The following is a 14,144-nucleotide window of genomic DNA, read 5'->3' on the forward strand; positions in this document are numbered from 1 at the left end:
ATGCAGATTCATTTTCCAAAAAGCCTTAAATGTTAGAAAAAGGAGTGAGTAATGTATCCTTTTGCTCCTCCTACAGTGGGACCTGGTGTGTACGGATGACTGGAAAGCCCCACTCACCACCTCCTTGTTTTTCGTGGGTGTGCTGATGGGCTCCTTCATTTCAGGACAGCTCTCAGACAGGTAAGATGTCTATCTCCTATGCAGTTGCAGGGTACCGCAGCACTGATCAAGGACTATGTACCTGGACTTGACTTGAACTCATGGTGTTCTCTTAGCCCAGGGCCATCCATTTCAGAAGCAGCAGCATCTATGTCTAGTGTAGACTTCCCATATCAAGTAAAATGGGCCAACTACTTCTCGCATAATTTCCCAATTTTTGCTGAGCAGAGAAAACTGAGCTAGCCTAGTCATGTATACCCGTGATGCAATGAGTGGTTACTTTGCCATGATTCACTGCTACACAAGTGCAGCCCCCTCTCCCTGGGTGAGTACAGCACTCTCCTATCTCTGAGAAATGGATAGGTTGACACTACACATGTATGGATGCACTATATTTTAGGCATTAGTCAATACCATGGTGGCCACCTCTGTATTCTGAAGATAGGGTTCTGTCTCTGAGCCAAGTGAAAGAAGATTAAGATTCCACTAGTCAGTGATGCTGTGAGGAGCAGAACTCTGGTGTCCCTTAGCTAAGTGTCTTGAGATTATGGCACATACTTTACTTCTAAGAGAATGAATGTTATTTGTAACAAGCATGGTGTTGTACAATTTTAAAGCTTTTATCTAAGTTCCATTAACAGTTTAAGAGAATAAAAAAAAAATCTTTTTGGGCAGTGGTGGCACACACCTTTAATCCCAGCACTTGGAAGGCAGAGGCAGCCGGATCTCTGTGAGTTCGAGGCCATCCTGGTCTACAGAGCAAGTTCCAGAACAGCTAGAGCTGTTACACAGAGAAACCCTGTCTCGGAAAAAAAAAATCTTTGAAATTCAAGCAATGACAATGGTGCATATCTCTAACCCCAGTGTTCAAGTGGCTGAGGCCATCTTGGCCTGCTTAGGGAGACCTGCCTTAGCAACTAAAGTCAACAACTCATAAATTAAAGATTGTTTATAAGGGGTTGTTGTCTTTATTGTTATTTCATCAAGGTCAGTAGCCTTTGGGAAGTTCTCAGAAGGTTCCATTATGCTATGTCCTTTTATGTAGAGCTTTGATTTCTATCACAGACAGCTGGAGTCCGCAGAGAGGACTTCAGCAGATCCTTGGCCATGATGGCACTGATAGGATACTCCTAGATCCAGGAGAGCAGGGTTCTCAATTTGTGAGTTGTAAAACCCTTTCACAGCCAAGAAGAGACTGATACCTTATGAACATATACAGGGAGAAGAGGTCCCCCTCATACACAGTCATAGGAGAGGGGAGTAAGGGGAAAATGGGAGGGAGGGAGGAATGGTAGGATACAAGGGATGGGATAACAATTTAGATGTAATATGAATAAATTAATTTAAAAAACCCTTTCACAGGGTTCCCATATAGATATCCTGTATATAATATATTTTCATTATGATTTTTTTGTTGTTGTTTTTTTGAGACAGGGTTTCTCTGTGTGGCCTTCGCTGTCCTGGACTTGCTTTGTAGACCAGGCTGGCCTTGAATTCACAGAGATCTGCCTGCCTCTGTCTCCCTGAGTGCTGGGATTACAGGTGTGTGCCACCACGCCTGGCTACATTACAATTCTTAACAGTAGCAAATTTCAAGTTATGAAGTGGCAGTGAAAATAAGTTTATGGTTAGGGGTCATCACAACATGAGAAATTTTATTAAAGGGTTACTGCGTTAGGAGGGTTGAGAACCACTGCAGTAGAGGGCACACAGAGAAGTCCAATTGAGACAGAATTCTGTCTGGGGAGCAAAGCTGCATTTCTTTGTCACATATACTCGGGGTTATATGATTGTATTTTTATATCTATGGATCATTCTCACATCAATATTCAAAATTTTTGTTTGTAGTTTTCTAAGTTTTTATTATCATTTTGTGGATGAGGGAGAGTTGTGCAAGCAACAAAATGTATTTGCAGGTCAGGAGACATCTTTGACATTAGTTCCAAGGATCCAGCTAGGAACCATCAGGCTTTATAGCAAACACTTTGCACACTGACCCATCTTTCAGGTCTTTCTAATTCGATTGATTGATTGATTGATTAATGCATCGTCTTTCCTTCCTCAGCTAAACTGGTCCTTACTATGTAAGCCATGTTGACATTAAACTTGTGGCAGTCTGCCTGCCTAACCTTCCTGATGCTAGAATTACAAGGATCTACTACCACTCTCAGCTAATGAAAATGTACATAAACTGCATATCTCATTAGATTTATTTTTCTAACATCACCTAGTGATAAAAAAGAGAAATGTTCCATAGTCACCAGCATTATTAAAAAGGTCAGTAGTCTATGAACAGAGATTGCTAACTTTGGCTGAACCTGAGATACCTCCCTGTTGTGGAATGATACTGCTCTGAATTTAGTAACAAGCATCAATTGATTGCTTTCATTAGCAAATATGTAGTATGTAATATGTGTCAAACCTTCTTCTAAGTACAGCACACTTTAAAAACCAAATAAGTAACCATATCCTGACAACCCTCTGACAGGAACTGCTATTCCCATTTTATAAGTGGGGAAAGTAAAACATGATAGTTATGTGTCCAGGGTTACATAGTATGTAGTGGGCTATCTTGAGGCTCAGGGCTCCTTGCTCTTCAGCTTTTCTGTACTGCTGCTCAAGATCTCTAGTCACCTAGAGATCACCTTTTGGCAAGGCAGATAGATATAGTTAACTTATTGAGGAAGTGATTCTTTTCCTCGGCCATGGGAATGATACCAGAGAAGGACGGGGTGTTGTGGGATTGTCCAACGGGCACTACTGAGAAATAAAGTGTGAACTGAAAGTTGAAAAATGAGTAGAAATTTATTGTCAAAGAGATGGAGAGATGAAGAGCATTCTGGGCAGGAAGAACTGCCATGTGTTAAAATCTAGTCAGAAGATTGGGAATAGAAAAAAGTCCACTGTGGTTGAGATCTGGAGAGTTGGGTGGAGACAAGGCCGTAAGGCAGGCAGAGGCCTGAGCAGATGGGCAAACTGGCCTTAGCTTAGAACACAGTAAGGTGTGTGGGTCCAGGCACAGAGCAGTGAGGAGCCTTGAGAGCTATTTTTTGTTTTGGTTTGGTTTTGGTTTTTAAACCCAAGTGTGACTATCAGGTGTACATTTTGAAAAGGAATTTGATAGGCCAATTAAGACATTTTTCCAGTGGTCCATGCAAAAGATGATAGGGGCTAAGCCTAGGACCAAAGCTGCTAGAGATGGAGAGATGACGTAGTGAAGTCTAGAAGACTTGCTGACTGGTCAGATGTGGAAAGTGGGGAGGGAAAAGGTCTCTGGTCTAACAAACTGAGAGATTATGCTCTTTTCTAACTAAGACAGAGAATGACATTTTTAGAGAAGACATTGCATGCTATTGGAAAGTATTGAGTTTGGGGTGATTATGAGACCCCCCTAATTGGAGAGATTCAGTGTGTTGTTGCATGTATGGCTACTCCATGAGAGGTTCCAGTAGGTACAATGCCAGAGAAGGACCAGGACCAGGCTGAGAGGTCCTCCAGGTAGAGGTGAGGGAATCATGAGTGGAATGGCCACTGAATCTCAAAGGAATTGAGCTGATGTCTATAGCAAGAAGGGAGGTGCCCCAAGTTCATGTCAGTTGTGTCCTAGATTAAATAGATCTTTATGAGCCAGCTTAAGAATCTGTTTGTTTACCATGCATGGAACACCATGATTATTCCAGGAAAGTGTTTAAGTTTCACACTAAAGTGTTGACAGTCCAAGAAGCAGTGGAAAGGAGATTCATGAGCATACTTTGCATCACCTTCCTTACAGAAGGCTGATGGAGGGTGTTGACATAATTAAGCTAGCTTTCTGGGTTACATGGTAAGAGAGAACCAACTCTAGCAAGTTGTCCTCTGACTGCCACATGCACTCCTCCAGTTCACATGCACCCCACCCTCCTGCACCCCACCCTCCAACCCCACCCAAAATATAATCAATTAAAGATAAGTTCAAAGTGAGGTTTTCTGGTCTAAGCATGGTTGTGCATGCCTATAATCAGGTACTTGAGGCTAAGCAGGAGGAGATGTTGAGGCTAGCCTGAGCTATTCATAGTAAGACAGTTTAAAAACAAAAACAAGACAAACAAAAAAAAAAACAAGTTTTTTTTCTTTACAACCTCCAGCTGACAAAGAGTAGTGATATGAAAAGGCTCCCTAGATGTCTATAATTTGAGGAGCTTTGGGAAGGAAGCTTACACTAGCCTGCCTTGTACCTGTAGCATACCCTCCTTCAGAACAGTGCAAGCGAATTGGAGTCTCCTTCTTCCATATCTATTAGCCACAAAGCCTTGTGCAATTGTGGCTCCTTTCTTCCTCCAAAGTCTTGTTTTGGGCAGTTCATGCCTGCCACCCAAGCTCTGCTTATCCAGTCCACATCCTACTCTAGCCACAGGGGGTAAACTCAGAATCTAGCTCTTCTCCACATCTCGTGCTTTTTCTTCATTAAGCAGGTGGCTCAAGCTAGAGGTCTCCATTACTTCAGTTCCTGGATGTCTTCATGGTGCCAAAGAGAAATTAGTGAATGGGAAGTGATGCCATAGGAGTAATGATGGTCTCCCCTGTAGGCCAGTAGTTCTCAACATGTGGATGGTGACCCCTCTGGGGTGGAACCCTTCACTGGGCCTGCATGTCACATACCTACATTATGATTCATAACAGTAGCAAAATTACAGTTATGAGGTAGCAACAAACATTTTATGGTCAGGATCACCTCAACATGAGGAACTGTATTAAAAGGCTCACAGCGTTAGGAAGGTTGAGAACCACTGCTCTAGACTGAATGCTTTCCCATTGTCCGCAGTTACTTCCTCCTTTGGACCTCATCAGTGCCCTATTGTCAGGGAGATGGTCCCAGGAAGACCAGCCCTACCCTTAGAGTCTGAGCTCCTTTGTTCTATCTCTGTGGACCCAGGGACCATTTCTTTTGTACCCTGCTTTCACTGTATAATGGTGTGTCCAGCAGCATGGTAGATGCAAGTGTGGTTCATGTTGTCTCATCAACCAGGCAGTAGCTGCTTGGGGGCAGAAGTAGCTTTTTTTTTTTTTTTTTTAAGATTTATTTATTGTGTATGCTTGCACTACACCTGCACACCAGAAGAGGGCACTGGATCATATTATAGATGGTTGTGAGCCACCACGTGGTTGTTGGGAATTGAACCCAGGTGGGTTTTTTTGTTTTTGTTTTTTTTTTTTTAAGCAGAAACATCGCCAGTGCCTAAGAGAGCAATCATTCATTGAATGTGCGTGGTATATGAGCCAGCTGAGACCAGTCTCAAGCAGAGTCTGCTGCTTTCCCTCAGACTGACCTGTTCCTTCCTTTTGTGGCACCTACTTTAAAATAAAAGGACTCTAAATAACAACAAACAAGTCTGATTTTTTTCCTATCTTTTCATATTATGTCTTTTTTTTTTCCTCACAAGTCTGATTTTTAAAGTGAGTCCAAACACAGAAAGTCACAGGATAAATGTGTGACCTAATAAATTATTCCATTAGTAGTTTTCATTAGTAGTTGGAAAGGGGGGGGATTAAGGTAGATTGTTTTTTGGGGGTAAGAGATTTCTTAAAGTAGTTATTAATATCATAGGCAGGCAGGCAGCAGCCAGCATGGCAGGAGTTCAGAGAACAGTTGAGGTCCACGCAGCATGGTGGCAGTCCCTTCTATGTTCTTCATAGCGAGGGGTCTGGGAAGGAGATTGAAAAGTTGCCTCTTTAGCCATGCTTGGCTGTTACTAGGAGTAATCAGGGAATGATAAGTTCGAGAATGCAGGTGATGGACAAACCTCTCCCCTGATGGCTCATGGCTGGAGGCATCTCTAAGGATGGGGAGGGTAAGAATCTAGAGATTCTTTTAGTTCTGGAAACCAAGTTACTTTAGATTCTGTCATTGTCACAGTTCCACCAAAGTGGAAGCAACCTGCAAGTCAGGCAGGAGAACTTTGTCCAGAAGCCCACCCAAACATGTAAAATTCTGAATTCTGAACAGGGGAAAACAGCACAGTTGGTAAAGGGCCTGCCCACCACCATGAAGTTCTGCGTTCTGTCCCCAGCACCTATGTACACATCTGGGTGGCATGGTGTGCCGCTGTAATCTGACTGAAGGACAGGTGCAGGAGGCTCCCTGGAACTTATTGGCTGGCCACCTTAGCCTAGTGGGTGAGTTCTAAATGCCAGTGAGAAACCTTGTCTTACAATGAGGTGGACAGATACGCATAAAGACACTGAGATTGACCTCTGGTCTGCATGTGCCTATACACACTTGTGCACAGAACACACACGCACAGACACACCAAATAAAACCTCCAAACTGGCATTCTTGGGTAAAGAGGGCTATGTAAAGAGAGTAGAACGCTTATGTCCAGGGAAGGGATGGATGCATGCTTTGATGGCATTCAGGAAAACTGCAACACAGTGGGCAGAGTGGATACCTAGAAACCTGAGAAAGCATTATTTCAGCTATATTAGAGGGTTCTTCCCAAAGAGACCAGTGAGTGAGCCTGCATGGATTCGGGAGAAGATCCACCATGTATGTGCATAGGAATGTGTTTTCCAAAAAAAATCCATGACCAAAAGAAAACAGAAACATTTAAAAAAAGAAAAGAAAAGAAAGATGCTAATCTTAGCAAAGACAGCAGCCTACACTGTAGGTAATGACTGGAGGCTCCTGCTTCTCTGCTGCCTTTGTGCAGTTACCCATTATTTATCCCCATAACAGACATTTTTATATGTTAGATTTTCCTTTTGCAGTTGTTTTTATTTTCATTTCATTTTTTCTGGAAGCTGAACCCAGGTCCTTGTGTGTGCTAAACGTGCACTCTGCCACTGAGCTATACCCATCACCTCCAATTATTTTGAATTACAAGTATGTGTTCTATAATTCATTGATCTATATATTTCATTTTTACATAACTTCCAGTTATAAGCACGTAGATCGTATATAGACTTTTTCATTTTGTACAGTTCATGAAAATTTGGTTCCATGAAAGTACATTATCCCAACATCAATTTTGACTATAACTTGTACTAATATGTTGAAACTTCCTCAATAAATGAAGATATACTTTTCTGTACATCTGCACTCGTGAAAGGTAAAAATTCCTCCACATCCTTCCTTGAGTAGAAAACCATGAAGGATTTTTGTATTTTTGTTTTGCTTTGTTTATCTGAAGAGTTAGATTGGGGGTTGGAGAGACAGCTCAGACTTGAGAGCACTTGCTGCTCTTGCAGAGGACCTGGGTTTGATTTCCAGCACCCACATACAGGCTCACAACCATTTGTTACTCCAGTTCCTTGGAATCTGATGCCTCTTCTGGCCCCTGAGGGCACCAGGCATGCACATTATACACAGACATACCTGCAGGCAAAAATACCTATACACATAAAATTAGTTTTTCTAAAACTATGTTTCCCGCATTTTGATCCATTGAGATTTTTAGATCTTTCAGAGTCTCAGCACTCAAGATTATGGAGTTCAGAAGGTTTGTCTTTTGATTTGATTGACCAGATTCCTTTTTGTGTAATTTCTTTGTGGGGGAAATAGCTTTTTTATTCACATATATAAAATATGTTATATATAAAATATTACATATATGTGATAATTTATATTCCTGTGTGTGTGTGTGCTTGTGTGATATGTTCCTACTATGAAGCCCTGGCTGGCTTGGAACCCATAGAGATCCACCTGCCTTTGTCTCTCGAGTGCTAGGATTTAAGGAATTTGCCACCACACCAGACCCCTCTTTAAATACAACTTTCATCTTGTCCATTTACAAAATATAGTATGTCTATGGGCTGTAGAGATGGCTCAGCAATCAAGAGCACTGGCTGTTATTCGAAAAGATGTAGATTCAGTTCCCAGCATATACATGGCAGCTTACAGCCATCTGTAATTCAGGTTCCAGAAGATTCGATACCCTCTTCTGACCTCTACCTACACTAGGCATGTGTGTATACCATGCACATAAAATAATAAAGTGAATTTTAATTGCGTATATATTTTAATCATGTTATTCTGTTTTGTTTTGTTTCCTTCTGTACCTTTTTCTTTGCCTTGAGGTTTATCTACTGAAGAGCCCTGAGCAGTTCACTGTAAAATTTCCTTCCTCAGGTCTGGGTGATCTTCCCTTATTCTCTACATCTAGTGCAGATAGGCAGTTACATTCATAGAGTCAGGGATAGTCCCTCTAACAAGACTATAGGACAGCATCATGAGGTTGGCAGTCACGCAAACACAGTGCCCATGTCAGTTCACAGGACGCTGTTTAATGGTGACACAGAATTTTTTCTCTTTTTGCTAATTATTTTCAGTACTTTTATAAAAAATTCTTCCCCCACACCTTTTTCTGTTTATTGATATCATTGACAAAGAAAGGTCAGGATAAATGACCAGTCTTCATTTACCATGAGTTATGTTCTGCCTTTAAAAATCATTTTAAATATATGGATTTAAAAGCATAACAAATGCTTTTCCATCCCCTGCAGTATTAGCACCATTGTGGCACTGCCTTTGGGGCAGCCTGGATGGTCAAGGTAAGAATTTGTGCTGGAAAGTGTGGAATTCAATGTCAGCATGGAGACAGAGAGTAGGACTACCCCGATGACAGTCCTTGTGGCCTGAGAAAATCCCTCTGAGTGGAGCCTGTTGCCACGTCCTCTCCCTGCTGCTTCTCTGTGACCCTCCTTTCCTCTCCAGGTTTGGTCGGAAGAACGTGCTGTTTTTGACCATGGCTATGCAGACTGGCTTCAGCTTCCTGCAGGTCTTCTCTGTGAACTTCGAGATGTTTACTGTGCTCTTTGTCCTCGTTGGCATGGGTCAGATCTCCAACTACGTGGCAGCATTTGTCCTGGGTATGGACATCAGGTTGGAGTTGAGTACTTGATCCTGTGTTTCACTTTACTGGAGACAAGTTGTGATGTCCCTCGTGGGGAACGTGGCTAGACTTCCTTAGTAACAAGTTAACCTAGGTTACCGGCTGGGAAATTGAGCCAGACCAGTTCCTGACTTCTGATGTCCAGTTCTCGGCTGGCCTCTGACTTGGGCCTCTTGGCCTTATTAGTCCTTCAGTTATTAACTAGAATTCACCATGCAGCACCCATTTTTAAGGCTTGCATAACAAGGGCTTAGGAAACTGAGGAAAGGAGGCACAGCAAGGGGACATGGGCTGTGATGGGCAGGCTCCCTGGGAAAAGGAGATGCTGCAGGGCATTGGTGGATATCAGTGTCTGCCAAGGAGAGTGGGTTGAACAGTCCAGTTGAAGTCCTGGTTAGAGTCTTCTCTGTCCCTTCAAGGCTCTGACTCAGACAGGCTACCTTGTTCACACTGGAAAGCTTCCAGTCTCCCTGGTGGAGGAGCCTTGCTCTAGCTAATGAGGTCACAAGGTCTCTTCAGTTGTATTATGGAAAGGATGGCTATTTTCTTTTCACATTTACTAAAACATTTTTCCTCAAAGGATAATAGTTAGCATGTGTAGCTTTAGTAGTGACTTTGCCTTTGGTGAATTCTTCCTCTGTAAGGACTTAAAGGGACCTAACACTCTTTAGCATGTGTCTGGTGGCGATGATGATATTTTCCTGAGAGCACTGTTACCCAGGGACCTCAGAAAAACACCCCAGGGACAAATCAGAGCAGATTTAGTTCAGATACAACCCTTCCCAGAGCCTAAGAACACAGAGCTAATTCTGGCTCCCTCCTTGTCTCTATGTTGAAAATGATACCATAGAAGGTTCATAAGGAAACAACCCTAATTAATGATTAACTTGATTTCTCCCTTGTTTTGAACAGGAACAGAAATTCTTTCCAAATCAGTTCGAATTATATTCGCCACCTTAGGAGTTTGCATATTTTATGCATTTGGCTTTATGGTGCTGCCTCTCTTTGCATATTTCATCAGAGACTGGAGGATGCTACTGCTGGCTCTCACTGTGCCAGGGGTGCTCTGCGGGGTTCTCTGGTGGTGAGTGTGGCCCTGCCCTTTGGGCTGCCTACCCTGTGGGGTGGCTTCTGTCTCGTGTCCAGTAGAGGACAGCCATAGCCCCCAAATCCCAATTCTAGATCCCAGAGAAAAACAAGTGAATATTATTTAACAATCAATTTAGAAAGTCTCTCCATACTAAGTAAAGCCAAAACAACACAAAATTCAAAGACATAGCAAGCGTCTCCTCTACCCTGTTCTACACAGAGAGGCAGAGGCAGGCAGATCTCTGAATTTGAGGCTAGCCTGCTCTACAAAGTGAGTCCAGGGCAGCCAAGGCTACACAGAGAAACCCTGGAAAAAAAAAACAAAGCAAAACAACAACAACAAAAACACCAAAAAAGAAAAAGCCAAAAACAAAACAACAACAACAAAAATTGCTGCAAGCAGCAAGGGGCCAAGGAAACCCATGGGAGGTTCTCAGATCCCAGCAAAGCCTGGGCTATAGTAGATTGATGCCGAGGCCCCAGGCCATTGGGTGTTGGGAGGCGCTTCCTTGAGTGACTATGCAGAGAAAAGCACTCCAGCTTGACAGCAGGATCTGGTGGGCCTAACTCAGCAGAAGTCAGGCATCAGGAGCCCATCTTGTACCTTCCCCTCAAAGCCCAGAAGGGGGCAGCATCACTGCAGACATGGAGGTGGCAGCCAGAGTGGGGATCCCCTTGAGATGTACAGTGTGCTACAGTTTTTGCTCACTGCAGTCAGTGTCCAGCAGAGCTCATATCTCAGGTAGTTACTGGGCCATCTCTATTTTTGCCTTACGAACACCTGACACTCCACACACCTGCCTCTGCATCTGAAACCTCATTTCCATCTGTAGTTAAGCCATGTCCAGCCTCTGGGAGAGCAAGTGAGCAGGAGGCCTCACTAGATTGTACCTGTGCTTCCAGGTTCATCCCCGAGTCCCCCCGATGGCTCATCTCTCAAGGACGAATTAAAGAGGCTGAGGTGATCATCCGCAAAGCCGCCAAAACCAACAGGATTGTTGCACCTTCCACTATCTTTGATCCAAGTGAGGTAGGTAAATACCATGTGGAAGCTGGTGGGAGGCTCACACTGGCCGTTTGAGGTCAGCAGCATACAGCACAGCTCACAGGAGCTTAGTCCTTGCCCTGCCCAAGCCATGGCCATCTTGAAGGTAAAGGCTGTTAAAATGCACAAGTTGAAGGAATAGAGAGATGATTCAGTCTGTAAAGTGCTTGCCACACAAGCATAAGGGCCTGAGTTCAAATCCCAGCAGCCAACTAAAAAGCCAGGCGTGGCAGAGTGTGCCTGGGGAAGTCACATCCCAATACTGGGGAAGCAGAGACAGGAGGACCCCAGGGGCTTACTGGTCAGCCAGTTCAGCAGTCAATGAGAGACCCTGTCTCAAAGATAAGGTAGAAATGGGATTGACCATGACACCCAAGGTCAATCTTTAGTCTACACACACACACACACACACACACACACACACACACACACACACACACACATTCAGAAGCATGTACACATACAAACCTGAGAAGCTAAGCAATGGGTTCCAACTACCTAATTCTCTCCATGGATTTGTTTGTTTGTTTCTTTTTTGTTTTTTGTTTTTCAACTCAGGGTTTCCTCCACATAGCCCTAGCTCTCCTGGAATTCTCCCTGTAGACCAGGTTGGCCTTGAATTCACAGAGATCTGCCTACCTCTGCCTCTTTAGTGCAGGGATTAAAGGTATGTGGCACCACTGCCTGGCCCTTTTTTAAAAGATGGGTCTCATTATGTAACCCTAGCTGGTCTGGAAATCTCTGTGTAGTGTTGGCCTCAGAGTCACAAAGATCTGACTGTCTCTGCCTCCCAAATTTTGGGATTACAGTGACAAGCCACTATGCCTGGCTTAATTATGTCTTTTAATAATAAACATTCTTAATGAGAAATAGGCATTCATCAACTTCAGCATTTTGGCAAGTGGTTGTTTCTTATGCTTCAGGGATTGTCAGCTTAAGATATTCAGAACATTGATAGATTTGCACTTAGTGGTGTCCTGACTCTTTTTATTATCTTAGTTTATTGTCACCCTTCATCCTGGAGCCTGGTTCTTTCTTATGGCCACTTCTGACCCCAGGTCTCAGACCTCAGACATTCTGAGACCACCAGTTTTCTTTTATTTATTTATTTATTTATTTATTTATTTATTTATTTATTTATTATGTACACCAGAAGAGGGCACCAGATCTCATCAGAGATGGCTGTGAGCTACCATGTGGTTGCTGGGAATTGAACTTGGGACCTTTGGAAGAGCAAACAGTGCTCTTAACCTCTGAGCCATCTCTCCAGCCTGAGACCACCAATTTTCGTGGTCTTGGTTCTTACTTCCTTTTCCTGTTCCTGCTTTCTTCAGCAGCAGGCAGTTTTCGTCAGACTCATGAGGTTGACTCCAGGCAGACATGGCTCTGGGGTTTGTCTCTGTCTGAGAAGAAAGGGGTGCAGACTAATTGAGCAGCCATGCTGGAGTGTAAGCTGCAGGCATGTTTGAGATGCTCTCACATGATGAGGACTTGGAGCTCTTAAGAGAGGAAGCAGTTGTTATAAGCAGCCAAAAAGTCTTAGCCACAAACAGCCCTGCTGGCATCTCCCTTAAGCGGTGGCCCAGCAGCAGCGGTCATTCTGCATGATCTAGAAGGGCTCTGAAGCACAGGGCTGCAGGCATTTTAAGTGAGGTGGCTTGGGTGGCATTTAAGTAAGGGGTCAGTCTGAATAAACTCCTAAGCCTCGTTGGATTATGAGGCTGTTTTAGACAGTTCTTCGAGTTCCAAGTTGACCTTTTGCCGAACTACTGAGCTGGTAAAAACAAGCTCCCAAGCTGGCTTAGCTAAGAAAGCAACATCGGTGTCTTTACATATGTGGTTCAGTGGTGGCCGTGGCTCTGCCGAATCTCAGAGGAAGTTAATCTGGATGAAGGGCAAGTCAATTTTCCTGGTTTCAGTTAGAATATTTTTTCTGGAAGGCCAGCAACTGCATGATATGAGGACTCACAGCATTCATTCCACTGAGATATCAGCTTAGTAAAACACACAGCCTTATTTTTCTGACTGAAAGAATCAGCCTAGCATAGGAATTCCTTAAAGGCCTCCCTGGGAGGTGGCCAGTGAGGATGGACAGGGTGATGCAGGGAGGTGCTTGTCTGCTTGGGCTTCTGCAGTTGCTGTACACCTCTCTCTATCCCTCATTGTCTTCCATTCCAGTTTGTCATTGACTAAGCCTGCAGGGACGTGGGGAAGGCTTGGACACCTCCCTTGAGTCATTGTACTTCTGTTTTTTCAAGGAAGAACCTTAGAATGCTCCCTAAGCCTTGAGCAGTACACAGTGAAAATGAGGGTTCAGGTGTGTGTCTGTATGAGGCAGGTCTCCAACTTTCCCTTCCTACACCATTAACTACATTCTTCCTGCAGCTACAAGACCTAAATTCCAAGAAGCCTCAGTCGCACCACATTTACGATCTGATCCGAACCCGGAACATCAGGACCATCACCATCATGTCCATAATCCTGTGGTGCGTAAGTGAGCCCTGCCTGGGCCTTCCCCACTCTCAGGACTCTTGTCTGCAGACGTGCCTCAGACCAAAGCTGCAAGCCTCTGTCATCACGTGATGCAAGCATGGCTGCCCCAAGGACATAACCGTTTTTAATGTAATGGAAACTCAGAAAAGGAGCAAATGATCATGGAGGCTGTTTGGGATCTAGGAATTTCACAAGGGCCTTGCTTAGTTTTCTTGTCCCTTGTCCCCTCCCTCAGTAGATTATCTGTGGTAAATAGCCAGGAAGATGCTGACAGCAACTGTGCTCATGGCGACAGAGGGCAATCCTGTCAGTGGGGCCACATTGCTGTCATTTGCACAAACCCTGCACACCGTCTCCTTCATCTGGCTGCTTCTTCTTAAACATGTTCTCTGTTGGTGATCCCCACTCTCTGGATGGGATATTTGGGGTTTTGAGGAAGGGTCTCAGTGAAGACACTTTATCCTTTAGGTTCCAGAGGCTGCTAAGAGCTT

The 14,144-nt window shown here is 43.8% G+C and overlaps 1 protein-coding gene across 2 annotated transcripts in view; it reads left to right on the forward strand.

Annotated features, from left to right (window-relative positions):
- Positions 1 to 14,144, forward strand: part of LOC311587506 (organic cation/carnitine transporter 2) — a 29,446-nt gene that overhangs the window by 8,622 nt on the left and 6,680 nt on the right. The window contains exons 2-6 of one of the 2 annotated variants that reach the window (XM_084764389.1): positions 77 to 180; positions 8,849 to 9,003; positions 9,939 to 10,110; positions 11,019 to 11,145; positions 13,546 to 13,646. In XM_084764389.1, the coding sequence (XP_084620515.1) occupies positions 77 to 180; positions 8,849 to 9,003; positions 9,939 to 10,110; positions 11,019 to 11,145; positions 13,546 to 13,646 (659 nt within the window). Of the gene's footprint in view, positions 1 to 76; positions 181 to 8,848; positions 9,023 to 9,938; positions 10,111 to 11,018; positions 11,146 to 13,545; positions 13,647 to 14,144 lie in introns of those variants that run through there. The other variant, XM_084764390.1, reaches the window with a different exon arrangement.

Source organism: Acomys minous (assembly GCF_964271855.1).
Source record: "Acomys minous genome assembly, chromosome: 16".
Taxonomy (NCBI): Eukaryota; Metazoa; Chordata; class Mammalia; order Rodentia; family Muridae; genus Acomys; species Acomys minous.